This window comes from Serinus canaria, chromosome Z (assembly GCF_022539315.1).
Source record: "Serinus canaria isolate serCan28SL12 chromosome Z, serCan2020, whole genome shotgun sequence".
NCBI classification, from domain to species: Eukaryota; Metazoa; Chordata; class Aves; order Passeriformes; family Fringillidae; genus Serinus; species Serinus canaria.
Window position 1 is genome coordinate 56723857 of NC_066343.1, and position 27442 is coordinate 56751298.

At 38.1% G+C, this 27442-nt stretch overlaps 2 protein-coding genes across 5 annotated transcripts in view; one reads left to right on the plus strand and one right to left on the minus strand.

Moving 5' to 3' along the window:
* Positions 1-27442, minus strand: part of LOC127061026 (translation initiation factor IF-2-like) — a 694470-nt gene that overhangs the window by 169981 nt on the left and 497047 nt on the right. The gene's annotated exons all lie outside the window — the stretch shown is intronic.
* DEPDC1B (DEP domain containing 1B) lies at positions 8-22335 on the plus strand. Of its 4 annotated transcripts, XM_050986863.1 has the most exons (12): positions 8-138; positions 2476-2840; positions 4070-4335; positions 8216-8351; positions 10509-10636; positions 13358-13488; positions 14476-14523; positions 14977-15117; positions 17316-17482; positions 18988-19164; positions 19755-19940; positions 20256-22335. In XM_050986863.1, the coding sequence occupies exons 3-12, from the start codon at positions 4103-4105 to the stop codon at positions 20415-20417; spliced, it is 1509 nt and encodes a 502-aa protein (XP_050842820.1). In that variant the 5' UTR covers positions 8-138; positions 2476-2840; positions 4070-4102; the 3' UTR covers positions 20418-22335. The 4 variants fall into 4 exon arrangements, with proteins under 4 accessions (XP_050842820.1, XP_050842819.1, XP_030093171.2 ...); XM_050986862.1 differs by lacking the exon at positions 8-138 and having other exon boundaries at positions 1052-2840; XM_030237311.2 differs by lacking the exons at positions 8-138; positions 2476-2840 and adding an exon at positions 3540-3626.

The following is a 27442-nucleotide window of genomic DNA, read 5'->3' on the forward strand; positions in this document are numbered from 1 at the left end:
CATCTTGTTGTTTTTTTTTTTATTATTATTATTGCGGTTTGTTTTTTCAGCTCAAGGTTAAAGTTACTCCAGGTTCCTGTCTGGAACCCGGCAAAAAAATATGTGACATTCTCGGAGCTTCTGAAAGTGGGGCAGGCAGTAAGTAGTGACTGGTCATGGCTCCATTCTGTGTAGAATTACCCAGTATGTTGTTTTCCAAGATTAGGAAGATTGTTAGGGTCACATTTGTGTAGAAATCAAAGGAACTTGCTATTTGTAAGTTGTGTTTGTACTGCATGAGTTTATTAAGGAATTGGTGCATGCAACAGACCTCAAAATGAGGAATTAAATATGTTTGGATTAATGTTACCATTAAAGGTACTGTTTTCTACAACACTAGGAAAAAGAAACTTGCAATATTTGCTTTTTACTTGATCTGATCTGTGGGATTTTCAGATACTCAAGACTTTGAGGCAGATTTTAATAGCCTCCCCGTTGCACAATTCCAAGAGCATAAGCTTTGTTACCTGAACGCTTTCATTTTACTGACATTTACGGTGCATTGTAAACGCTAAAGGAATGTAAACTTTAGGCTGGACATGAGTTGCAAATGTCTTCTTTTGAGATTACATCAAGTTTTTTAAAGCAAATAAAAAATAATTTATATTTAATCTATTCACTATTTAATCCCTGTAGCTGTCAGCTGTCGTGGCAGCTTGAAAGTAGATCTCAAAGTATTGATGACTTGAGATTTAAATTACAATCCCTGAATTTTAGATGCTTGATCTTCGAATCATCAGTGTTCAGTTCCCAGCAGTTCATGTGGAGAGGTTCTCTATCACATGATCCTAATAAGTTGCAGTGCTGATCTGGGACCACACCTCTTTTTGGTGGGAAATGCGTCCATAACTGATTCAAAGTCTCAAGTCCAGACAGCTCTGGCCTATATGTATGTCCCTGGCCTCCAGTGTTAGGGAGGATTTCCTTAAGGACAGAGACCTATTGCTGTTTTTTCAAATAGTAGGAAAGGATTTGCCAGTTTTATATATATATATTTTTAAAGCATATTGAATAATATTAATTACATAAGTAATGATGAAGGAAGTGGGACAGTTTGGTTCTTTTAGGTCGTCTTGAGCCTGTGCATTCAAATATGTTTGGGAAATGCAGCCCTTATGAGGGGAAGGCTGTAATAGCTAGTCTGTAGTGAAAACTGGATAATAATACCTTCTGCTTCTTGTGCAAGGAAGCAGGCATTACTCTGCAGCCTTGCAGATAATTCTGTGCTGGTAGGGAAAGTCCTAGTTATAGTCTCTGATTTTGCAATCACACCTCCTTCCATGCCCAGAAATATGGATGGTGAAATGTATACCGCAGCTGGGTGTGAAGGGGCAGGTACTTGTTTGTTGGTTTGGGAGCTAGATCTGCAACTCATTTTTCAAACTCACTTGGGCTTAAATAGGAGCTGAGGCTACACGCAGTGAAAACTAAGGAGTGCTGCATGTGGACAGGTGCTGAACAGATAGGAGCCAGGAAAACTTCCAATTCCAGCAGTTGTACACTGCTGGAATTGGAAGCCAAAGGCTTCCAGAGTCAGTTGTTTGAGATTAAGATCTAATAAGCAGGGGCAGAAACTGGAGATGCTAATCATTCTGTGGGCTGTCAGCAAGTGCCGTGTCAGATTGCCACTGCATAATATCTTGCACAGTGGTTTAGTCTTCTGGGAGTTATAAAGCATTAGGAGAAAGAGAATGCAGTGTTTCACAGTAATTGTATGGATGCAGCCTAAGAGAATGCATATAGTATAACTGTGGCAATGACATCAGCTCAAAACAAATCCTGTCCTCCTACACACATCGTGAGAATCACACAATCTTTATCTGAACCTAAAAACTGTGCATCTCACATACTTAAGTTTATAGTTTATAGCCTAGAGTGAGGCTAGAAAGAGGAGTCTAACAGCTAAGTCATCCATGATAAGGTGAATGTTTACTGACAGTGAGGGGAATAATGCTAAAATTTTGTTTTCATTAGACAGGGTTGGAAAGCAACACTGGTGTTACCAGCCTCTCCTCTCCCGTGAGGATACTAAAAATTGACAGAGATAGCTCATCTCTAATAGTTACCACAGGAGTTTCAGTTACATCCCTGTCCATGCAGGATAGATGACTTGGTATCAAAATCTCCTACCTTAAAAATGGAGATTTCCTGTTTACTTTCCAAACCACCCTTTGTTTAAAATATTTATAAAGACTAATATACAACAACTCAATGAGTTCTGTGGCACCAGCATCAACTCCTGTCTTCTCTGGGAATAATATCAAACGTAATTGCAAGTAATTATCATCCCACACACTGCCTGAATTCAAAACAAAATTCTTTAACAAGAGAACTGATTGGAAACAATTTTAAAATACTGAAAATTTAGTATTTGGAAGTTTTTTTTTAGGTTGCTTTTTGTTTTAATTAATGCCAAGGCTTTGTTCTCTTTATCAGGGCAACAATTCACCAGACAATGTTTTCCTGACATGGTTTAACTTGTTGCCACGCACAGAATCGCCAAGTGGGCCCGGTTGGAGAGGACTACGTAGTACAGGCCACCTGGTTCAGCCTACCTACTCAAGCAGAGCCATCCCAGAGCACAGGACCAGCAGGGGATTGAGTCCAGATGGTTCTGGACTCTCTCCATGAGGGAGGGAGAACGTCTCTGGGAAATCTGTTCCAGTGCGCAGGACCCGCACAGCAAAAAAGTTCCTCCTCTTGTGTGGTATTCACATGCCCTCTGAACAGAGAGAAGCTGTGAGACAAGCAGAGAAGAAGGAAAACACAGTTCTTATCTCGCTTGCTGTGCCTGTGTTGTGGTAAAGTGGAATGCAATATGGAGATTGTTTAGCCAAAGTGAGGATGTTTGTTCCCTTGGCCTAGCAGGGCCAATCAGTGTGTGTGGGGGGGACTGTCGCGGGGCAGTCACGAGAGAATCGCAGATGAGTGCAGTTCTGTGCAGTTGTGAGCAAGACTGAGTGCATGGCAGATTCAGTTCAGATGAAATGTACATAGTATAGTATAAAAAGCAATTCATTAGCCTTCTAATGATGAAGTCAGATGCATCATTCTCTCTCCCCTTCGTCGGAGTCGTTTTTGATTCACAGTACTTATGTTCATGGGGAACTTCCAGTGCATCAGTTTTCTAGCCGTTGTCTCTTGTCCTACCGCCGGGCACCCCCAGCACCCAGAGCCCGGCACCTTGCGGCCCCGCGGCACAGCTGCCCGCACCGCCGCTGCGGCCCGCCGCCCGGCACGGGCCCGGCACGGGCCCCCCACAGCGCCCCCCACAGCGCCCCCCACAGCGCCCCCCACAGCGCCCCCCACAGCGCCCCCCACAGCGCCCCCCACAGCGCCCCCCACAGCGCCCCCCACAGCGCCCCCCACAGCGCCCCCCACAGCGCCCCCCACAGCGCCCCCCGCGCTCGGCTCCCCGCCCCGCCCCGCCAATCAAGTACGGCGCGGGCCCGTCACGTGCAGCGCCCGCCGCCCAATGGGCGAAGGCGGCGGCTCCCGGTCGGATTCAAACGTGGCGCGGAGCCGGCGCGGCCGCGCCTATGGAGCCGCGGCTGGTGGGGCCCGGGCCGTACCGCGCCACCCGCCTGGTGAGTGCCCCCGCCGCCATCCCGGACACCGCCGCCCTCCCGCGCCCCTGTCCCCCGCGGCCACTCGCCCTCGGGCCTCCTGGTGCCGGCCCGTGCTCCCAGGCCGCCCCTCTGCGGGGCGGGGGAGCCCGGGGCGGGCGCGGGGCAGAGCCCGGCCGGGCGGAGCGGCAGGCTGAGCCTTTTGTCCCGGTGAAACCTAAGGGAGGTTAGAGCCGTATCCGTAGGTCCGCTGAAATATTCAGGGTTCTAAATATTTCAGCCTCCTAAACCTGGCGTTTTTTCTCGGGTCTCGGCAGTTTAAATCCTGGGCTTAGGTTTCGGCATTCTTCTGAACGCAGACGGTGAAAGAAGGGTGTAGTTCTGCTTAGAGAGCTGGCTGCGTTCTGGCCGCAGGAAAACCTGGGAGAAGAGCTCCCGTAACGATTTGCTTTGTTCTTTCCCAGTGGAACGAGATAATCGAGCTCTTCCGTGCTGGGATGCCCTTACGGAAGCATCGCTGTCGTTTCAAGAGCTACGAGCGTTGCTTCAAAGCCTCGGAGGCAGTGGAATGTTTGCATGAGCTACTTGGCTCTAACCAAAACTTTGGCCCAGAAGTGACTCGCGATCAAACGGTTAAGCTGCTTAAAAAATTCCTGAAAAATCATGTAATCGAAGATATTAAAGGAAGATGGGGCAAAGAGGACTTTGAAGACGATGGCCGTTTATATCGGTAAGCCTGTACGCGGTGATAAAAAAAAAAAAAAAAAAGTTTTTTTGGAAACAGAGTGCAATCAATAACTCTTGCTCATGTCTTACAAGTATTTTTGTAGAATGCCTCTGAAAAGTGTTGACATGCTTTCTCCTTTTCCAGACTTTAATTTTCTTAGTAAAGGGTAGCTGCTGTGACTTAATGTTTGACTTCAGTTTTCTTGTCTGTTTTGAAATATTTTTGAAGGTCACTTTTATTCAGTTGCATTCTTTGAATATCAACAAAACCTTTTGCAGCTTTCACAGGGTATTGAGTTCTCATTGCTGATGGTAGACATCAGGTTTGTTGGTGCTGGAAGAGTACCTATTAAGACACACAGGTGGAAGTGAGAATGCCATTGGTCATCCAGCTCCAATTGCCCTTCTTCACCCCAACCCCCTGACTGTTTTGGTTCTTATCTCCACTTCTTCTGAGAGAAGAGAAAGGTCTTCTGAATCTAAGATATTTATGATGTAACATTTTTTTATACTCCTTGGTTTGTAGATGGACAAGGGGCAAAGCTTTATTTGCTTATTCTCAAGGTTGGTTCCTTACTTATCCCTGTTGAGCATCTCAGCTGATGGCTTGTCAACAGAGAAGAAATCTCTTTGTAATAGAAGCTTAGCATTACTGGACTGGATTCTTTGACCTCTTGTGATCTCAGTTAAGGTTTGAGTGGACAGAAGTTGCAGGTTCTGAATTTGTACCATCTTGTAGTGCCCTGTTTGGTGCAGAAGTATTATAAAGATGATCATTACTTCAAGTCTAGATTTGTAACTGTTATCATGGTGAGCCTTCTTTTGAGGAAATGGGAGTTATCATCATGCAAAACATTAGGGAAAATAGGCTACCAATAAGTTTATGCTTCTACTTATTATAGCTATTATTACATACTCAAATTTTACATATTCATTTTTAAGCAATTATTTCTTAATATTCTCCTTGGGGAAATATATAGAACTGAATTTCCCCTTTATATATAGTAAGTCAATTTTTCATTTGCTCTATTGATCTTTTTATTTTTGGGCATTAATTCTTGTCAAAGATTTAATATGGGGTTTGATAACTGCTGGTGTTAATCTATATTTCTTTGGTTTGGTTTTGCTGTGTTTGTGTGGCTGTGGGGTTTTTGTTTATTTTGCATTAGTAGTAGTATATATTCAAATTATTTTGTTCTTTTATTTATTTGTATTTTCAGTCATGACTTTACTGAGCTGCAGGCTGTGGAAGCTGGCTGGGTGAAATATTTCTGTTCTTCTAATTTTCTGGGTGCTCTGCCTACTGCTCTGCTATTGCACAACAGAACTCTTGTATATTTTGTTGTGATGTTTTTCTCCCTTCCCTCTGAAAAAAAACCTAAGTAACTGAACTTTTTTCAGTTAAAAATGCATACCTTTCATGTATCTTGAACTGGAGCCAGCTTTTTTCCTCACTGGGCTTGGTGCATAAATAAGCTATATACCTTACTCTCGGCTTCAAGTATCAAAACATGCTTCTCTCCTGTTAAAGTATCTTGGCACTGGTTTTCCAGCCTATTTTGGTCATGTATTCAATGTCCTGGCAGCTCCCTCTGGTGGGCTATCCTAATGCTACGTGTAAAAACAGGGTTTTTTTTCTTCTCACAGCGCTGCCGGAGGTAGTGGTACGGGTCCATTTTACTGCCAGTGCTTACTTTGGAAATACTTACATGCTCCATACCCTCTGTATAAATTTATATCTTAATATGCTGTAACGGCAGGCACACTGTGGTACAGAGTTGTGTCACTCATTTACTTCCCATGTAAGTGTAGTTGTCTGCTCTTGTTCATCCACAGAGTATGCAAAAGAAGTATTGCCAAAAGTTGGATTGTGTGAGAATATTTGGCAAGTATTAAACATGAAGATGAGATCTAATGTGACTTCTAAAAATAGCAAAGACTTTTCAGTGTGTCCTGACTTACTGGCTCAGCTGAGTCTACAATAATGAATGAGAAGTTACAGTTTTGGAAGCTGTTGGGCTTTATACTTTTTTTTGGAATCAAAGCCATTCTATCAAAAGCAAAGGGGTTAGCACTCTTGCAATGATAGCAATATTTTGGGAATTCACTAGTAATATTGTTATATCATGGACATCACTGTTAGTTGACTTTGTTCTGCATCCTTTGTTCTGGACACAAACAGGTATCTCTAGTTCCTCTTTTTATAAACTCCCCAAACTAGTGTTGCTGGCTATAACCAATTCTGATCTTGATGTGCCAGCCTTGGAGTGTTTCTCAGTCCTTTGCTTTGAGTGACATTAATCCTTCTCCATCTAGATCTTGCTGTAATGCTACCTCAGAAAGGGGAATGCACATCCTTTTTCCGCCTGTAAGAGCTTATTATTTTACTGATTGGTTGCAAATCAGGGCAGCAAATGACACAAAGCTAAAAATTGTGAAGAACTGGAGAAGAAACAGGAAACTACTGAGAATAGTGTAAGACAAAGGAAAAAGGCTTGCAGATATGTGGGTATGTTCTATTTTAACATTAAACTCTTTAGAAATAATGAATGTCTGAAAAATGGTCAAGAACACTCAACAGGTGAATATCTGCCATGTAGTCTGGTTTACCATTAAAAAACAGAGTAAATCTTGCAGGATTAGAGTGAGATGCTTGCTGCTGGTTCTGGGGGTTTGTCTGATGGAAGTGATATCTCTGTGTTGCAGATGTGCTGTTGAACGGCACTGTGGAATCTGCTCAGTGTGTGTGGTCAAAACAATGAATGTGTTTAACCATTCAGTACAACAGTACTGGACTAACCAAACTGCAGAACAAATCTAAATGAAAAACTTATTAAAAGTTTGAAGTGCCTTTAGAGAGGATGAGATGACGTTTTGGAGAAACTTGAGGGATTCTCAAGCATTTTTTCTGGTAGGATGCATATGCACGTTCTCCAGCAGTGTACAAGCTCTTGTTGCAAAGTCACAGACATATCTATTTTTACGTTCTGTTTTAAAAGAGTTAATGAGGCTTAAGCAGTTGCTTAAAGCATCAGGAATCTCAGCATCTAAAACCTGGGTGTGAAAGTAGACAGGGTTGGATCTGGGCCAGTCTGAAGAGGCTTTTCTATCGAACTCATTTGTCTTTCTGATATGCCGTCTTTAGTTCCTTTGTACATGCTCTGACCTAAGCTTAGCAATAATTTGATGCTGGTCAAGCTGGATAGTTTGTTTTCCTTCTTTTCTACAAGGGCTGGTTTAGGGCTTATTTCTGCTAATTTCTTCAAGGCACTTCTTGAAATGCCTTAAGAAGTCAAATAGTTACCTGCAAAACCAGCTGGAAAAAAGAACTGCAGGATATGATCCAGAAAAGAACTGCAGGATATGACCTTCGCACAGAAAGCATGTAAACGCAGAAGAATCTGGTAATGTGGGCAAAACTGTGTGTGGACACTTGCATGCACTCTAACTAAATCTGAGTGTTAGAAATGTGACTTATCTATGTAGCTTTGCTTTAGGAAATGCATGCTAACAAAGCACTTGACATTGGGGAAAACATCCCCATGGCTTTTTCAGCAGAATCAACATCTTCTAGTGAAGAACGTATGTCATTGTCTATGCAAAGACAGCTTGTGCTATCTGTATGAGAGGCACTGGGATATCAGACATTTACCCAAGGCTCAGCTATGTCATGGGAGGTACAAAGGACCTGAACTGTTCTGGAGCAGCAGCTGGAGGGCAAACAAGACACTCCATGATGTTTTACATATCATGCAACTCTGTTGGGCTGTGAATGTCCAAAGCATTTGTTGTATTTTTGCATGTGAAGGCTGACTATAGTTTTGCGTTGGTAAATAGGGATTAGATTGGCATTCAGAGTCTTTAAAAATGTTCTCTAATTGTAGATTTCCTCCTTCCTCACCACTGAAGTCATATCCAAAGAAACCTTCATGTGGAAAGGAAGTAATTAAATTTCCAGACTGGAATGAAGCAAGGGCTGGCCCTTCTCAAGAACACATCCCAGTGAAATCCGTCGCAATGGTAAGGCACCCAGTTTTATTTCCCCAGACAAAAGCATATTTGGAAAGCAAAACTGAACTGATGACCTCTATGCTGCATCACAAAATACTTGCTTATAAAATTAAATGCTAAATACTTCTATTCTAAACTTTTGTGAAGTTAAATTTTTCTTACAATTTGCTGGAGAAGTAATATTTTAGTGTTCTTTGTGCTACACATTGCAATGCCCTGAGGAACCTGAGTTCCACATGGGTGTCTTTTCCCGTATTTTATTCCAGTCTGCTCAAATTCCTATAGGGCATTTATTATATTACCAGACAAAATAGTCATGCTGTAACTCTTATTTGGACACTTCAGGTATTGGAATATATACAGTTATTACAACCTTCCTAGCTGCTATAAGGCTGTTACTGACTAATTTTCCTTTTTTATAAGGACTGTTTTAGCTAAGGAGAAGTGGTCCTGATTTTTCAGTTATCCTTTGTAAGCTTGGAAAATCATCCTGCCTCATACTTATCTGGATTGATCCAGCCTTTGAAAAGTTGTTGAAAAAACTTGCTTTTATTAGTAAATCAATATTCACCTTGACATAGTAAAAGATTAGGCTTCTAGTGTTTTGTATATTTTAAGCTTTTCCTTCAGTGTGTCTTATATGTGTGCATTCTCATAATTCGTGAACTCAGGATTTCTTTGATGATTTTTGCCTTTTTATTACTGTCCTTCAGAGCAGGAGTCTGGCCTTAGATTTCTTGATAAACCATAGTCTATTTGGAAAAGTAGCCCTTACCATTTTGCTGGACATCTAAATATTCTGAATGAACAGTTATTCAATATTTACAATCCAGTTGTGTGCAAATCAAGTGTACTCTTCATGAACAGCAAGCTTCTGAAGAGGAAAGACATAGTCCTTAGAACTTCAATGGTAGGTAAAAGAAAAGATGGTGCCAAAGGTAGAAGAAAAGATGGTGCCAAAGACAGGAGAAGAGAATGGAGTATTTTAGTTACTTAGCAAGTATCTGTTGGAGGTGTAAAATATTACAGCTTTCAACTGTGCTCTAAATTTCCATTCAAGCATCCTGGCCTGATAAGAATTAGCAAAAGTCTGCATCAGGCTCAGATGCAACAGCATAGAATTTGGCATACCTCAAAATCTCTTCCACTGGCAGTTTAATTGGTAGTGTTGGTACAGTGGACGGTATGTAAGGCAAAGCTATAAGCTTCCCTCTGCTGCCTCTTTTATAATTAGGTCTAGCTTCCACTGGAATGCTGAAGTAGCTGAAAATAGTATCTTGAATTGCTTCAGCATTAATCTGAGCACTTAGTGGCTGTGTATAGATTGATGAGCATGGGTCTGTGTCACGAAATACTGATGTGAAAGAGCAGACCCTTAATTTCAGAGGGTGTAAAATTTGCTTCCAACTAGCTCTAGTCTAGTCTGCCATAGAATGACAAACAATTAGTGCTTGGAGTATTTAAGTGCATTCCTGCAGAGCATTTTGTGGTTTGGTTATAAGGAATAATTTTAATGTGCTTTAGCACTGGTCAGTAGTGTAAATCAAAGAACTGGAATTATTAGGAGTTTTCCCTTGAAAAGGATGCTGCAACGTATGTCCACCTATTGATACCTTGATGAGAATGTTCAAGAATCAAGCTTGGATATGAAGGTTGCATAAAGGATAGTGATATTCTGCATTCTCGATATTCTGCATTCTCAGCTTTACTTTACACTTTTATAATGGTGGACTAGAATCTGAGGAGTGCCTTTAAATGTAGTGATTTGCTTTTATTTTCTGTATGTATAGAACTGGTTATTGAACTTAATGTTTAGTTATTTTGGTATATGCTGAACAAGGATTTTTTTTTTCTAATTCTTTGATATCTCCTAATTCTCCATTAACTTTTCCATAAACAGATGTTTGGTCTTTAAATGGCAGACGAACTTTAATGGCTATTCTGAAACACATAGTTTTTCAGCTTTGGACAGGTTATGGAATTGAGAAAAGATGTGTGTGTAAGATTGAGAAAATGTTTCATTTCTCTTAAACACAAATACTTATCTTGCATCCTGAAGACTTCACTGGAATTTAAGAACACTTGCAATTTTGTACTATAAATGTTTTATACTGTTTAAAACTTGAAAAGCCACCAGTTAATGAGGAGAGTTTTTTCTGATTTCAGAACTCTGAGATGTGGTACAAGCGACACAGCATAGCTATCGGGGAAGTACCGGCATGCAAACTTGTGTTCCGCAGAGAACTAACACAAACAAATATAGAAGAGATATGGAAATCCATGACTTTATCACGGTGAGCGTACTTATGAGTCATTTGCTGTTATAGTAAAACCGTGTAGTAGGTAATAGTCTTGTCTATCTTCTCTGGTAACACTTGTAATTTCACCCACTCTCTTTTCGTCGTTGCCTTCAAAGCCCTAGTGTCTAGACTAACTCCACCACTTGTTATTTGGCTAACAAATTCAGCAAATAAAGTCTGCAAAAAAAACTTTACTGTGCTTAGTATCTTTTGACTTCTGCATATTGTGTTATACAATTCTTTGTTGTGTAGGCTTTATCTTGTTTAATCACTTTTTTTCTCTGTCTCTTTTCCTTGTTGCTAAGAAATAAAAACACTTATGTAGAAGTGCTATGGAACCTTTCAATGGCAAGTACAATACTTTGTATGAGATAAATGGCATAGCTAATTGAGTGCTGAAGCTTTGAGATTCAGCCTAGAGATTCATTTACTATATTTGAATGGAATCTCCTATGCAAAGTTGAAGCTTTTGCTTTGGACTATTTCTGGAGAGGAAAAAATAATATACACTAGCTGATATTACAGCATAGTTGAGGTCTTACTAATTATGACTTTAGTGTAAACCTAGCACATTATCTGCACTTGGTGCTGAGGTGAGCAGTTTTGGTGACAGCAAGATGGGTAGCAGAGGGCATGTGTATTCCTGGGTTTCCTGAACCAAGGAAACTACTGGGGAATGGAGAGATACCCTGGTAGCCTGGAGCTCACATGGCAGCAGCTGATAGGACCCAGACAGGTGACACCAGGGGCACTGGTAGTCAAGCCCCTCCTTCACATAAAGGCCCCTATAGAGCTCTAGCAACCAAAAGACAAGGGTGAGCAAAAAGGGCTGGCACAGCAGATTGTGTGGAAGGATGCTGAAACCCTGATAGCTTAATCAGGGAGCAGTAGCATTCATGTAAACAAAAAGTCCTGGACTCTTTTAAGTTTGATAATTGACACTGGGACTCCCACAGCTCTGTGTTGGAAGAGTATGACTGTGGGAATAAGGAAGACTCACAGCTGACCCTGAATTTATATGAAACTTTCTGCTCCAGCTGGATGTGCTTAAAACTATGAAGCCCAATGCGATTCATCCCAGGATACTGAAAGAGCTGGATGATGTTATTGCAGGATATCTCTGCTTTTTTTTTCCCTTTATCTTGGGATCCTGGAGAGGCCTCTGTTGTCTGGAAGCTGGCAACTATTTTCTCAATTTTAAGAAAGCAAAGAACAAAGACCCCGTTAATTACAGGCCTGTCAGTATTACTTCAGTGCCTGTAAAATTATGGAAAATTATTCTGGGAGTTAATAATAAAATATTTGAGAGACACACAGTCATTGGTCATAGCCAGCACAGTTTCAGAAGGGGAAAATACTGTGTAACCAATTAAATTTTCTTTTATGACAAGGTCACCCATCTAGTTGACCAAGGGAAGCCAGCTGATGCAGTTTATTTGCATTTAAGCAAAGCTTTTGATACTGTCTCTCACAGTATCCTTCTATATAAACTGTCCAGCATGCAGCTTGATGAGCCCTTAATATTGTTGGGTGAGCAGCTGGCTCTTGGGTCAAGCACAAAGGGTTGTGGTAAATGTGGTTATTTTTGGTGAGTAGTCATCACTGGGGCTCTGCAGGGCTCCATTCTAGGGCCAGAACTTTTTCATGTTTTTGTAAATGATAGGGATGGGGGAATTGAATGTATACTAAGTTTATCTGTGATACTAGGTTAGAAGGAACTTCGGACTCTTTCAAGGGTGAACAGGGCCTGCAGTGAGATCTGGATAGAGCAAAGAGCTGTACAGTCACCAAAAGCTTTGAGAAAGCTGAGGGGTGCTCTCATTGCAGCCTACAATTTGTGGAGAAGACAGTGGGGGGAGATGTGGAAGATCTCTGGTGACCAGCGACAGGACACGAGATGAAATCAAGCAGCTGTGGAAGTTCAGACTCCACATTAGGAAAAGGTTCTTTACTCAGAGAGTGACTTGGCACTGGAACTGTCTCCCTGAGGAAGTAGTCACAGCACCAAGCCTGACAGAGTTCAAGGAGCATGTTAGTAGTGCTTTCAGTTATACAGTATAGTTTTAGGTATTAAAATTACTAAACCTTTACTAGGTACTAAAAAACCACTTTTTTAGGGCTATGAAGATTGTGAAGGGTCTAGAAGGGAAGACATGAGGAGTAGTTGAGGTCTCCTGGCTTCTTTAACTTGGAGAAGACGAGGCTGAGAGGACATTGCGATGCAATCTGTGATGGAAAGTGGAGGAGAATACACTGGTCTCTTCTCTGTGGTGGCTGGTGAGAGGACTGAGGGAATGGCCTGAATTGTCAGGGGAGGTTTAGATTGGATATTAGGAAAAGAGTCCTCATACAGGGGGTGGTTGGGTACTGGAAAAGGCTCCCCAGGAAAGTGGTCACAGCACCTAAGCCTGACAGAGCTCAAGAAGTGTTTGGACAGTACTCTCAGGCATGTGGTATCATTTTTGTGGTTGTGCTGTGCAAAGCCAGGAGTTGATCTTTGTGGATCACTTCCAGTTTAGGATATTCTATAAATCTAGGCAGTTTTTTGAGAAGCAGGAGTTGTGCTGAATGGTCCTTATGGCTGTCATCCAGCTGGAGATATTATATCTCTGTGAAATAAAAGTCTCTCTTTTTTCTGAATTGTATCCTAATATTTCATGTTTGCCTTTTCTGGATTAGATGGTGTATGAACTGTGTGTTTATGTATTTTTACAGATTACAAAAGGTGTTGGGTTTGGATTCTCTAGATGAAGTGTTAGACACAAAACTTGTGAATTCGAAACATATTGTTCAAAATGTATATAATGTCAATAAGCAAGGCATTGTCACTTTAGAGGACAAATCAAGTGAGTATTTTAGAAATTTTCTTTTTTTTTAATATATTGTAATCTACTTTGTAAAAACTCTAGTTTTTATAATGCTGTTGTTTTTAAAATGCTATTGTTCTCCTCTGGTATCCCAATAGTAAGAGTCAGGGTTTATTCTATAGTTACTCTCTTAAACAAATTCTGGCTTTAGTAGGGTTGAAAAATGAATGTAAGACAGCAGCAACTTACCATTTATAAATATAGGGATATTAATCACTTCAAGGTAACTTTCTCGGCCGTACCCTTTTAATTACCTGAACTGGAGTGTTCACATGAAGAAAAAATGTATTAAAAATACATTGAGTGAGCCAAAATGTACATTGAGAGAGTTTTGAGTTTTGAAGATAGTGTCATGTTTAAAACTGTTTTGCACATCAGGGAAAAAATAAAGCATCTTTGCTGCTCTGATATATCACAGTACTATTGCCACCATGATTTTCATAAGATTTGTAGAGAAATTTAAATATGACATTGAACATTGGTTTGGTTGTGAATAAAACTGCCTTTAGAGCATATCTGTGGTCATTTCAAAGGCAGTTGGACCATCTCAAAATATTAGCTTTCTCCCTGAAGAAATGGCAAAACTGAATACATGAGTGCTTTTCATCATCTTTGGTACGAAGTAAACACTTCATTGTATAACACTGGGGAAAGTTGTATCTAGAACTGGTTTAGTCTGGTTTTTTGGTGGGTTTTTTTTTTTTTTTAATAGGTTAAAGATTTGTTATATGACCTGTTGTGCTGATTGAGCTGCAAGAGCAGAATGCATAACTGTATAGGTGTAATTCAAGCTAGATCTTGAATTACAAGGTATACATTAAGGTAGATCCTGCCTTTGGAGTCACTTGTTTTACTGCACAGGAGGAACATGTTAAATTGTTTTCAGCTTTGCTTTTGTCTAACAGTCGAATATTTTTCTTGTTTTTTCTTTTTTGTCGTTTTAATTTCTGTTTCTTCCCTGTGCAGAGGAACTACCTCATTGGATATTATCTGCAATGAAATGTCTAGTAAATTGTAAGTAAATTCAGAAAGGGAAAGGGATCCCACAAACAACCCACCCTCCAAAAAAATAAATTGAACTGACTGTGTCTTCACCACTTGATTAAATCCTGTTTATGATGACTTTCTAAAAGAAAGTTGGAAAAGACCTGTCAGCATGTATTCTCCTTTCAGTCTAGCTTATTTAAATTAATTATATAAAGGTTTAACTATTCTATTAATGATTTTCCTCTACTTAGTATCTTCACTAAACCTATTGGGAATAGATCAGTCAAGTAGTAGATCAATAAACTCACTTATTTTGAAGAATCAATCTCTTTTTTTGATTTATTTTTTCCCTCTAAGATCCATTTTAATGGGCTGGATTAGAAAACACTGATCTGCTCAGTGGCTGAAAAATCAATGTTCTCTCTCTTTTTTGCTCCTTTTTGTTTTGTTTTGGTTTTTTTTTTTTTTTTTTCTTTGTAGGGCCCAGCTGTTCAGATCTGAAGCAGCCTACGTACTCAGGCTTTGAAAGAGACGTCTTCAAAACTATAGTGGACTACTTTAGCCAGATGAAAGAGCCTCTTCTCACATTTAATTTTTTTGATATTTTTGTTAGTGTGTTAGGTAAGTAGTTTGGAATCTAATGAAAAAAATATTCTGTAGAGTTAATTTCCTGGAGTTATTTTACCTTACTTAAATAATATCACAGATGAATTCTTTAGGGCCTGTCCTTTCCTTTCTACATAGAGAACAGTTTAATATTTAAATTTATTTCATATCACACGGTGGTTTTATTTTTGTATCTTTTTAATCACATTAGTTCAAAAGTCTTTCATTGCTTGTCTTTATAATATTAAAGGCCTCCGTTCATTGCTCAGCATCCAACTGATGGATTTTAATAGATTTTCCTTTTTTTACAAGTGCTTAAATGTCTTAAAAACTCTCATAAGCTTTTAGAAATTGCTTGACTGAAGTCTAGATTAGAGAGGATTAGGGCTTTAAACACCGTTTTAACCTTGGAAATATGATATTTGAAGGGAATTGAAATACTATGTTGCTTTAATTTAGAAATGACATTAGCTAATGTAGTGTTTAAAAGAAGCAATGTTTTGGTTATTAACTAGAACTTTCCAGGGTTCACACTATATAAAATTAACAATTCTGATCCTATAGATGGCTTACTGAAAGACAGTAAATAGTAAGGCAGTAAATATTTGATTACATTTTATGTAATCAAATTCAGAAAGAACAATTGAGTTGAAAAGCAAACCTGCTATGTAGCATGTTAGGTTTTTGAGCTTCTTTCTGTGTAAACAACACTGGTTTTAGTATTGAAATGAGAAAGGAATCCAAAATGATACTTCTGTTTCTGGAATTTAGTATATATACTTTGTGAGTTGTCAATCTTGCTTCATATGGAATATAATTCAATTTTCTGACTTCTTTTTCTTAGACAACTCTTGTTGATATCTTTAAAACTTATTCTTCTGCTTTCATACTCTGTTTCTGTTTGCTTTTCCATTTTTTTTTTCACATCTTTCAGGTTCTACTACTTTAATGTCATACCATTTTGTAAATGTAAAATTAGAAGAAAGATTTCATGCCAGTATGTGTGTGGAAGCAATGAAAATTGTGTGATGTTTCAAGAAGTCAAACATTAATTTTGTGGTATCTTAAAAAAAAAAAAATGAAGTGTTGATGGGGAATCATTCCTTACTCTTCCAAACATATGTATTAATATGCTTGCCAAATCTTCCTCTGAAACTAGAAAAAGCTTTACTATGAAAATTGACTTCAGTGTTTTACCTCTCTCCTTGGAATGTCTTACCTACTCCACACTTCCTTTTCAATAAGAAACAGTTTCCATGTTTTACACCATGGAGTTGACCAGAATGGTGGATGAGGGTATAACAGTGGACACTTTATGTTGAGAGCAGTAAAGCTTTCAACACTTGTGTTCCATTTCATCCTTCTAGGCAACCTAAGGAAGTACAAGCTGGATAAGTGGGTAGTGGGGTAGACTCAGAAATGGGTTCAGTTACTGGGCTCAGAGGGTTGTGATCCGTGGCACAAAGTCTGGCTGGATGTCAGTCAGTGGGAAGCACCCCAGGGCTGGTAGTGTCGCCATTAATGATTAACACTTTGTTAATGACCAGGGTGGTGGCACATTCCGTCCTAAACATGGGCACAGTACCCTAAACAAGCATGCAAATCATTAAAATGGGAAAGAGTAGCTTATGCAGCTGAGTGTTGTAGTACCATGCAGGGTTACCTTGATTGGCTGCAGAAATTGGTAAGCAGGAATCTTATAAAGTTTAGAAAAGGAGAAATGTTAAGTCCTCTCCTGGGAAGGAATAAACAGAGTTAGGCACAGATTTAATATCTATAGGTCTGAGGCACATATTGGTATTGTCATAATTATTACTGATGCATAAGCACATTTTCTTTCCCTCTGATTGTTGCCACAGACTTAACATTTTATGTAACATGGTTGCTATATCTGTGCATATCATTCAGTTGCCTTTAGTGCCCAGGTAATAAAAGAGCAAAGGATGAAACAAAATGTTGTAATTTTTCATGTATTCTAATATTTAGAGTTATTGCTTATGGCTGTCAATATCTTCCAGTGCATCAGTGCATCTTCTAAAAACTTAAGTCCTGGTAGTCCAGTTCTAGTTATATCTTTCTACTCTCACTGGGAAGTGGAGTTCTAAGGCAATCTTGTGTGAGTAAGAAGGGAGTTTTGGGAGTTAGATTTAGAAATGTTGTGGAAATATATAACTGAGAAATGTTCCCCAATCTTCTGATCTTATATAAACCAGGACTGCTGCAAAAACCCAGCAAGGCTGTTGAAGCTCTTCAGATATCCTGTCTCCTATTGCCACCAGAAAATAGGAAAAGACTACAGCTGTTGGTGAGAATGATGGCAAGAATTAGTCTAAACCAGGATTTGCCACGTCTTTCTGAATCAGTGAGGACCAGAACTTTGGTATGTATAAGTGTAAGGTAAAAGGTCTGGACAGACTTTTGGAACAGCGCAGGTGAAAGATTCTTACTGGAGAGTATGAACAAAATACAGTTTACTTGTTTAAGGAATTGGCTTGTCTGTCTCAGCTATTTGGAGAGCTAATCTGGATTTGAATAAAGTGGGATTTCATGGCAATTTGTGAGCACATGAAGAACTTGCTCAGAATTTAGAGGTTTCCTTACCTTGCCAAGTTAAATCACCACTGATTTCACTATTGAGTAGAAAAAAACCACAAACAAACAAACAACTCTCAAAAACAAACAAGCAAAATCAACAAAAAAGAAAAGCGGATGAGGTCTCTGCTGTTCTTTATCACTGCAGACAGTGTGAATGAAAAAGACTGCCTGTTTCAGTCATAGCTAGAAATATGGAGATGAATGTTCTGATTAACCTGTTTTCAGCCATTAAAAAAAATTAAAATCCCAACTGTTTTTTTCAGTAGTTGTTTTTTTTTTTTTTAAGACCACACACAGAAGTCTCTTAAAGTAAGCTCCAGTTTTTGCTAATTCTTCTGTAGGAGCTTATGTAGTGATATCACTACACTGATGTTTGCAACAGCAACTTACTACAAAGTTATTAGGCATAACTTAACTATTCTGACTAGCTAACAACAAGTATTTATTTTGGTTAATTTAAAAGTCTTTTAAAATTAAGTGCAATGGAAAACTAAGCTGCAGAGCCATTTTTGGCTGCATGTACAAATCCTATAGCAACATGTACCAGTCTAAATGTGCTCCACAGCAATTAAGTTTTTTGTGAACTCTGAATAGTATTTGATTAAAATAATTAAATTTTTTACTGTCAAGGTTATAATTTAATTAACTGTAAGTGGTCTTTCATTAAATTTAGTGTTGTAATTGAAATGTTGATTTTAGAATGAATCCTTACAGTTTGAGTGTTTTGTTCTAAGTGTTAATTCAGTGACGTAATGTATGGTACATGACAGAAATCTTTATTACCTTCTGTGATTTTAATGTTACAAGTGACTGGTGCACAAACAGAAGCTGTTGTAACTGAGTGCTTGAGCACAAGACTGCCTGAAGTTAACTGGACCTGAAATTTGAGTTGATGATTTCAGAATGGTGGTTTCAAGTTTTCCCTCTGGTGCCTAATTTCTATTAAATTTCCATGTTATTTAAAAAAATCTCTAAATACATATAACCTCTTTAAATAGCCATGTGAAGTGGTTATTTGAGAAAGTCTTGAGAATAAAATGGAATTCGTTCATTCTATACCTTAAGTCTCGAGTGGATTATCTGCATGAGGCAGGAGCAATCTTCAGTGCACTCACAGAATGTCACTGTACATAATACATTAAAAAAAATATTAATATGTTTGAAGTACAGTATGCATGGTGATGTTAAAATATTTGTTCTAAAAAATCACTTTTTAAATGTAGCCTGATTCTCTACTCCTCAGTCCCAAATGGAAAAATACATTATAATGGTGTGTGTTTTTTCCCTCAGATGGTTCAGGCATTTTCCCGTTGTATTCTCTGCTCAAAGGATGAAATAGACTTGGATGAACTTCTTGCTGCTAAACTAGTATCTTTTCTCATGGATAATTATCAAGAGATCTTAAGTGTTCCTTCTGCTTTAAAGTCTTCCATAGAGGATCATGTTGTACATCTCCAGAGAGTCCAAGTAAGTATCTAGTGAAAAACCTCTTTTGTCTCTGTTTCTAGATTGAATTTATCCTTTGTTCTCTGAAGATCAACAGTTCTTAAAATGCTTTGTTCTGTCTCTGTTAGCTTTTGAGAGCTAACTAATTTTGACTACTGATATTCAACCATAACTATGTGTTTAAAAGAAACTAAACAAATACTGCAAATACTCTAAACTGTTTAGAGACAAGAACTCTCAAATATGTTTTCCTGTTTGTTGCACTATCTTCCCATGGAATGGACAAATTATGTTTTCATCTTTCTGTTTCCTGATACCCATAATTTCTTTTTGTTCAAAGATGATTTTTAGTTCTTTTGTCTATTTTCTACTAGAAAAGTAACTTTAAACTTATTTTAAGAGCTGAATAGGCTTCCTATGTGTCATGTTTTTTGACTTACTGGAACTCACTCACTTAGGGCTGGAGATAAAAATTACAGTTCAGGGTTTCTATTTAGTATTTCCTCTACTTAATGTCTTGAAGTGGTCAATTGAATAAGCCCGTTTATGCAAGTATTTTACAGAAAACCTAGCTATTCTTTTTGTTTTTTTTTTTTTTACTGTCTCTTCAGATAAAATATGATGGGTCTGATAGTGATGCAGCACTTCCTCCTCCATCATTTTGTCACCAAATCACTTCAGGTGAATTTGAATACCAAAGGGCAACTGGCTCTCAAGAACCACTGGCAGCTTTGTTGGAAGAAATTGTAAGGAACAAAGAAATATCTGTGAAAGATAAAAAGAAGAAGCTCAAGCAAGTAAATAAAAATTTCTCCACAGTTTCTAATTTCAATTTGAAAAGATTTATCAAGGCTTAGACATACGTTCTTCTAGAGAAATACTGAAATTGAAAACAGTGGCTACACGTGGGGATTTCAGGATTTATAATACTTCAGAACAAGTATGCTGTGATGAATCAATCCAAATTAAAAATACTGCCTAATTTTCTACATAGCACAGTAGAAAGTCCATTAGACATATAATTTCCCTGTTCCAGAAATGCAAGCTTCATTTTAATAGTTTATTGTAGATGTTTGAACAAATTTTTAATTTGAATTAATGTACTTTTCTAGTTTCAGAAATCTTACCCTGAAGTGTACAGAGTACGATTTCCTAGCCCTGAAACCGAAGCGATGGTATTTCCTGAAAAAACTAAGCAGAAGCCACCAATACTGATGTGGGCCTTAAAAAAGCCTTTTCAACCATTTCACAGAACCAGAAGCTTTCGGATGTAAATGGTTTGAAATATATCAGTGAATGAACAGAGACTCAGTGTATTGTCAATGGATCTCATGCAAAAGGAGCCTGAGCAGCACATGGTCACTCGAAAAAACTACTGGGGATACTGCTAAGTTCATTGAAAATGTTGAAAGAAGAGGAGACTACTGAGATTGTAGTAATGTGAACCATTATCAGTATTTTTGTAAAGCATTATTTTTTTAAATGTCTGTTACTTTAAAACAAGCAACAGAAAACAGTTACAAAAAACTAAATAAACAAACCCACCGCACACTCAAGGGGATTATTCTATATATGGGTGATAATGTACACTTGCTGTGGTTTGGTTTGACTGTCATTTTAATGCCTAAATGTACTTGAATATAATGTATTTTTTGTAACTAGTCAACAGCTTTTTTTCCTCCCTACAAATGAGTGTCTTGCATAAACTAGGCTGCATTTGTGCACATGTATTGTGAAGAATTAACTTACTGTACATGCTTTAGTAAGTATGAAACACTGGATTTTGGTTTGCTTTTTGTGAGAGACTAATATTAAAAGTTAATGATGCAATCATTTGGCTTTTGCACCCCTCAGACACAGGGAAAGGGGGGAGAGTTTTTGGGTATGTGGTTATGAAACTTCTTGGTCTGCCCAGGTGCAGAGGGGGTGAGCACCCATCACCAGAAGATGACCATGACAAACCCACCTTTGTGTAGCAGCAAGCTGGGGTTTGAGACAGATAAGGGAAAACACCTCCAAGAAGCAGATCCTGCAGCGGTGCTGGTATGCTGGTTTTTATCATGCCAATTTCCTCCCTTACACAACTGGCTCAGGCAGAAGATTCTCTCCCATCCTGAGAGATACAGGAACATTCACACTTAGGCCTGAGGGTATTTATCCCTTCTGTTAAGGCAGAACTGGCTCAAATTAGCTGGCGTGACATACGCAGGTCCTGTCTTTGCCTCCAGACCTAATTCTTGGGCCTGCCACCAGAGGACTGCAAATGACCCACCGTGTTGCAAGACACATTGTAAAACTCCCTGAGGAGAGGTACCTGGGCATTCCCACCTGAACCTGTTGAACCCACTGGACTTTGGGTTTCAGGGATTTCCCCTGGCCCTGATGAATTGAAATTGTAACTATTACTTCAAACACTGGACATCTAAATTGAAACAATCAGGCTTCATAGGGTGGTGATACCTTTCCTCTTCATCGTTCTTATCCTTTCTTTTTATTTTCCTTGTACATTTTCTCAGGTGTAATCATTTTACTTTTATATTCCTCTATTTCTATAGATAATAACCAAATCTGTTACATACTTCCTTTCTGTTTTAACCAAATTATTCCAAAACGAACCTGTTGTCTGTCTGTCTGTCTGTCTGTCTATCTATCTATCTATCTATCTATCTAATCATTTTATTTATAAAAAACCCACCATTCATTCAGTGTTGCATCACTCTAGTCTGCCCTGAGGGATCTATTAACAAGAACCTCAGTTAACCTGCCTCAGGGGCAGGTTGTAACATTGCTGACCCTAACATGGCAGATTTATTTTTGAAAAGTAATTCTCAATTTTCTGATTCATATGGTGCATTACAGGTTGAGTGAACTTCCTTTGAAATTCCATTAACTTTATGTAATGCAGACCTATTCTGATGGGCAACGCGGCCTTTTCCCCTTATTTTTTTATTGCAAATTGTACAAAGCTGGGTGCTTGACAATAGAATATACTTTATTAGAAAATTTTAAAGCCTTGAGGTTCCTCTCAAAATGGAATTCAAATATTGAAGTGGCATTGTAGTGTACATGCATTTATTGATTGGATTCATTTTGCATTATGAACTCTAGTGTGCCTATATCCTGACTGTACATATTACATAGTTGATTCTGAGACCACTTTTTTATCTATTAAAGCATTGCTCTTTTCCTGTATATATCTGGAGTAGTGATTTCATGCTATTCATTAGAGATTTGAAAAACAGCATTTCATAGCATATTGAATGTCAGGGTAGGCTATGCTGGAGAGAAGATAGCTGGCATCTCAAGAAATTTCTGAAATTTTAGTAGAAAATGTAATGTAATATTGACAGCATTTGTACCTTGCTAACTTCCTAACCACTCAATAAGTTTCATTATATACATTACAAGGTGGTTGCTTTAATAGATTGGGTTATTTCTTGGGCTGTGTGATATTGAACAGTACATGCTTTCATGAGCTGTTCTCACAGAGATACTTGGACTTCATATCAATAATCTTAAGCAAATTTGATACGGAAAGATACACTTTTCAAATATTAAGAAAATATAAAAATTACTTTTAAAAATGGTCTGAGGCCATATCTAACCTTTTGTGCTAGGTCTTTAAGGATGAGAAAATCTTAGATGTGTCATAGTACTCTGTGTATGTTTATGTGCTGTCAAACTTTGACTGCAACTAGGCTACTCATGTTTTGTTACTTCAGTAATTCATGAAGTATAATGAGTAAAGCTAGTTGGAAGAAAGTCTTGCATAAAAGTGGAAGCCCATCCTAAGGGATCTCTGCCATCCCTTCCTAAATTGCAGAAGAGAAGTTGAAGCCAATCTATCTGCCCTTGAAATTATCCTACTGCCTGCTATTAAGCCTTCTGCTGTCCTGTTGAAATTTTCCCCATTATCCCTTTAAAAAATATGTAGGCTTCTTGAGTCTATTTTAAACAGCAATTAAAGTTTTCTAATTGGTTTTCATTATGAGAAATTGAAGAGAAGACATATATTTTTATGAATTGATCATTCTTTTGTTTCAGAGATCTATGACTGTGGTAAAAAAACCCCAAAACAGTCCATTTGCTCACAATTTCCAAAACTGTGAAAAGTACAAAATATCTGAAATCCTTGAAGGAGCTGCAGGGAGGGAATAGTATTTGAGATCATAATCTCACAGACTGAATTTTAACCATGCTCCTGTCCTGGGAGACACTTCAGAAAAGCTGTCAAGAACAGAAGTTATGTGAATATGGCTCCTTATAACAGCTGAACCAAATGCAAATATGCAAGATGAACAGGGTAGGAACACAAAAGTAAGGTTAGCTAGGTAAATTTGTCTATTCTTTTCAGGGTGCTAGTTAGAAAAAGTAAGTTTGAAACCTAATTCAGGGAAGACTGTAAGCTTGGTAAACTATCACAGGAAAAAACAGAGATTCTCTAACCCTAAACTGTAGGCATAGAAACTTCACTTTTCATATTAACTTTCTCAGGAATTTGGCATTTACTTCTGTATTAAAGCCCTGCCATGTCTTGGTATTACCAAGGCTGAACATTCATGGCCTTCCCTGGCTTTATTTCCCTTGAACCATGAGGTCTACAAGCCAAACTTTGTTTTGCTTCTCCTAGTGACTGTTCTGAAGTCCCTCACTAAATGGAGCTGATATTTTTTAAAAGCACATCAGGAGGAAGACTCAAGGCATATATTGCTGCTTTTTCAGTCTGGTTAGACCTATGTTTGTCATCTAAGTAGAGCATCTGGTGTAGTCTTGCATGTAAGTAGGAGCAAATTCTTAAATTTGGGTAATATTTAACTTTGTAGTACTGAAACTTCTAGTGTAATGCCACTAGTTTTCAAGGTAGAATTAGACTTTTTGAGCAAGCTCTTTCAGCTGAAACATTGCATGGGAGGTGGTTTTGTTTTGCTTTTTTGGTTTTTTTTTTTTGTTTGTTTGTTTTGGTTTGGTTTTTGTGGTGTTTTTTTGATTGGTTGGTCGGTTGGGTTTTGTTTTGGTTTTTATTGCTCTGTACTTTGCCTCCTGCAGAGCAATCTTTTTTCCTTCACCCTCTACTTCACCTTGAGCATAACATCTCTCCTGACCTACTGGTCATTAATGACACATCTGTGACAGTTTTGCTCCAGTACTTCCTCAAAGAGGAAATAAAGGTATTTATCTTCTTTTCTTGAGAGGGGGGCCAAGCCTTGCTCTTTCTCCTTACACAAACACAGCTTGTTGCAGCTCCTAAATTTACAATCAGCCGTCTGCAAAACCCTTTAGTCTAGTCCTGTGCTTTTGATTAAGTATTAGCTGCCATTTTTATTTGCTAATATGTAAGGATTATTTAATTGCTTATATTTTATGAGAGGTCTCTTTAACTTCTCATTGATGTGCCAGGATCATGGTATCAGCTGTTTACAGTCATGACCACAGAGAGTGATTGATGACTAATGTTATTTTCTGAAATTATTTTCAGATGTTACTTCAGTTAGTATAAGAGAACGCTTAAGCAAAATGTACAGGATCTTGCCTTCATATTCTACTGAACAGAAAAAGGAGCTAAGGTGAAGTAGATAGTATGTTAAAATATCACACTTTTCATTTATTGTGGTGATATGTCATAGCCTTTTTTGCCCTCTTTTATGTGAAGATGTTTTACATTGTAAGAGCATTTTTCTCTTTCACAGAGACTGAGCTAACTCAAATAACAGGCTTTATTTCTTCATCACAATTTTTAGGGTTTCCTATTGCCTGAGAGCCTAGGATTCAAGCTCTGGAAAACCTTATGTCTTAGATTTAAAATCCATAAACTCACAGATACACCTCTGTAGGTATTTTATTGCTTTGGAACTTTTGGTGTACTTTATAATAGCTGTCATGCATTAACACTACTATTTTCATGAATTTATTAGTCTTGAAATAGAAGTGGGAGGAGAGAAGCTTTTCAGAAAAAGAAAGTTTATAAAATGGGTTTTACTGGAAGTCTATTTCCAAAGATTTGCAGTATGATATTTTTTAATCAACATCTCCTGTATTAGATGTCAGTTTTGGGGTTTGATTTTTTTTTTCTGCGTAATCTCGGATTATAGAATAGCTGTGCATCTAGGACATCTCCACTTTCCATATAAATCATGTTTTAGAAGTGAGTGTTGCATTCTACTGACTAAAAGGAATTGACTAAATATATTTACTAAATATAATTGCATAAAATTATGTGACATAACTTCCTTCTCATGAGTTCTTGTTTGTGTGTTTAACTTACATTTATTGTTGCCAAACTAATTAAATAACAAAGAGAAGATTTAGTGTGTGTTTAAAAAGAAGGAAGCTGGTACATGTTTGTGAAGTCCTTTTTAAAAGTAGTCAAAAGAAGCAGCAAATTTAAACAATGTTGATTCCAGACAGTAATTTTCAATTTCATTGCTTTTTTTGAACTTTTGGTTTCTAAAGCTGAAAAAAATCTCTTGATTGTCCTGACAAAGTTAGAAAAATAGCAGAACAGTGTCAAATACACCATTTTTCAAGACCCTAATTGAGAATGAGCCTAATGGCCAATAGTAAATGAGTCTGATGGCAAAGCTGGGCAAAATTGAGAAAAAATTATACAGAATTTTTGTGGGAAAACACAAAGTGCAGTAGTAGAGCCAAAGTCCATTAAATACATTGTTTTAATTGTTTATAGAGAACATACTCTTGCATAACAAACTGACTTTCTTTAGCAATAGAGCTTACACATTTTTTTTATAATGTTTGTTGGGTTTTGCTGAAAATTTAATGAAGGTGGGTTATCCATATAGAAGATTTAGGTAAATTAACAATAGACTTAGCTCTTGTCTGTTTTTTATGAATTCCTTGGAAGAACTGATAGAGCCAAGAATATGGCCAAATATTGTGGATACAATAAGCTCATTAAAGCCTTTCATTTAGTAGCATCTGATAAAATGATTCCTGGATAATGTCAGTAAGTGTTTAATGATTAAGAACTACCTAAATGTACAGATAAGGGATAATGTTGGAGAGACGCCCTATGGGTTTACATCAAATCAACATATTTTCCTATCAGTTGGTTCTCTTTGAGGATGTGAAAATAAAAATCTGTTAGCATCGTTAGGTAATCTTATCAGAGTTTTCAGACTGTTCAGTAACAAGAGAGGCATTAATATGGAACAGTGCAGGTTGAAAATGAATTCTAACATGGTCATTTCTAAGTTAAATGTCTGACAAAAAAGATACTTTGGTCATGTAAGAAAGAAAATAAAAGGAAGGAAAGACTATGTTCTGGAAAATCACAGATCTGTAAAAAGTTTCTTTTACAGTCAACAAGGCTTCCTGACATAATGCTGAGGCAAAGGGGCTAATGTGGTTTTTGACAGTCTAAATTGGAGATTGTTATATAAAATCAGATGACTCATCTCATGGGACCTCTACTCTTAGTACTGTCTGACATTAGAGAACTGCATTTTCTGCAGCTTTTATAAAACTGTAGATTATGCAAGGTATTTGGAACTATTTCCTTCCACTGAGAATTCACATTACATCAGTCTTTCCCATATATCAGAAAAAAGCCCCCAGAATCACAGATCATTTCTTGAACTCTGTTAACTTTGTTCGGGAGTTTAGTTGATTATCTTGTGGGGTACATTACAATAAAGCAGTACTTGATAAGCAGCAGATTTGAGTTGAGAAGGGAGTATAATATTCTTTGGGTAGAAGATGGAGCTGGATGTGTTTTGGGAATTTTTTTATGTTCAGCCTACTGAATGATGGAATATGGTAAGTTTTAACTCTTCCTTGTGTCTTCAGAAGACATTTTGATAGATACTGAAACCCAAGTCAGTGAGCTCAAGGCACAGTGATAAAAGGGTAAGTATAATGACTCATAATCTGTAGAAGACTGGACAAAATCTCACAGCTCTTCAGTCTGCATGCTATGGGTTTTCATATGTGAGTCACACATCTATTTAAGTTCATTAGCTTCAGTCAGTGGCTTGATATTCAGTGGGTGATGGGAAAGAGTTTATTTTTTCATTCCTCTCTTGATTTTTGAGACACCTAAAGAAAACAACTACTTTTTGTTCTTCAGTCAGATCCCAGTGTTTATGGCAAATAGGGGTCCCGTTTTGAGTTGCCATGGCATGACTAATTCTGAGGATAATGGAAGTCATCTCTGCTCTGCCCAGCAGTCTGGTCAAGGAGGGTAAGGTATGTCTCTGGTATGCTGCAGTTTTGCTGAGACAAAGACACACAGAAGCATGATCTGGTGGCTGGTATGAGTTATAGTAACATGGATGCTAACTTA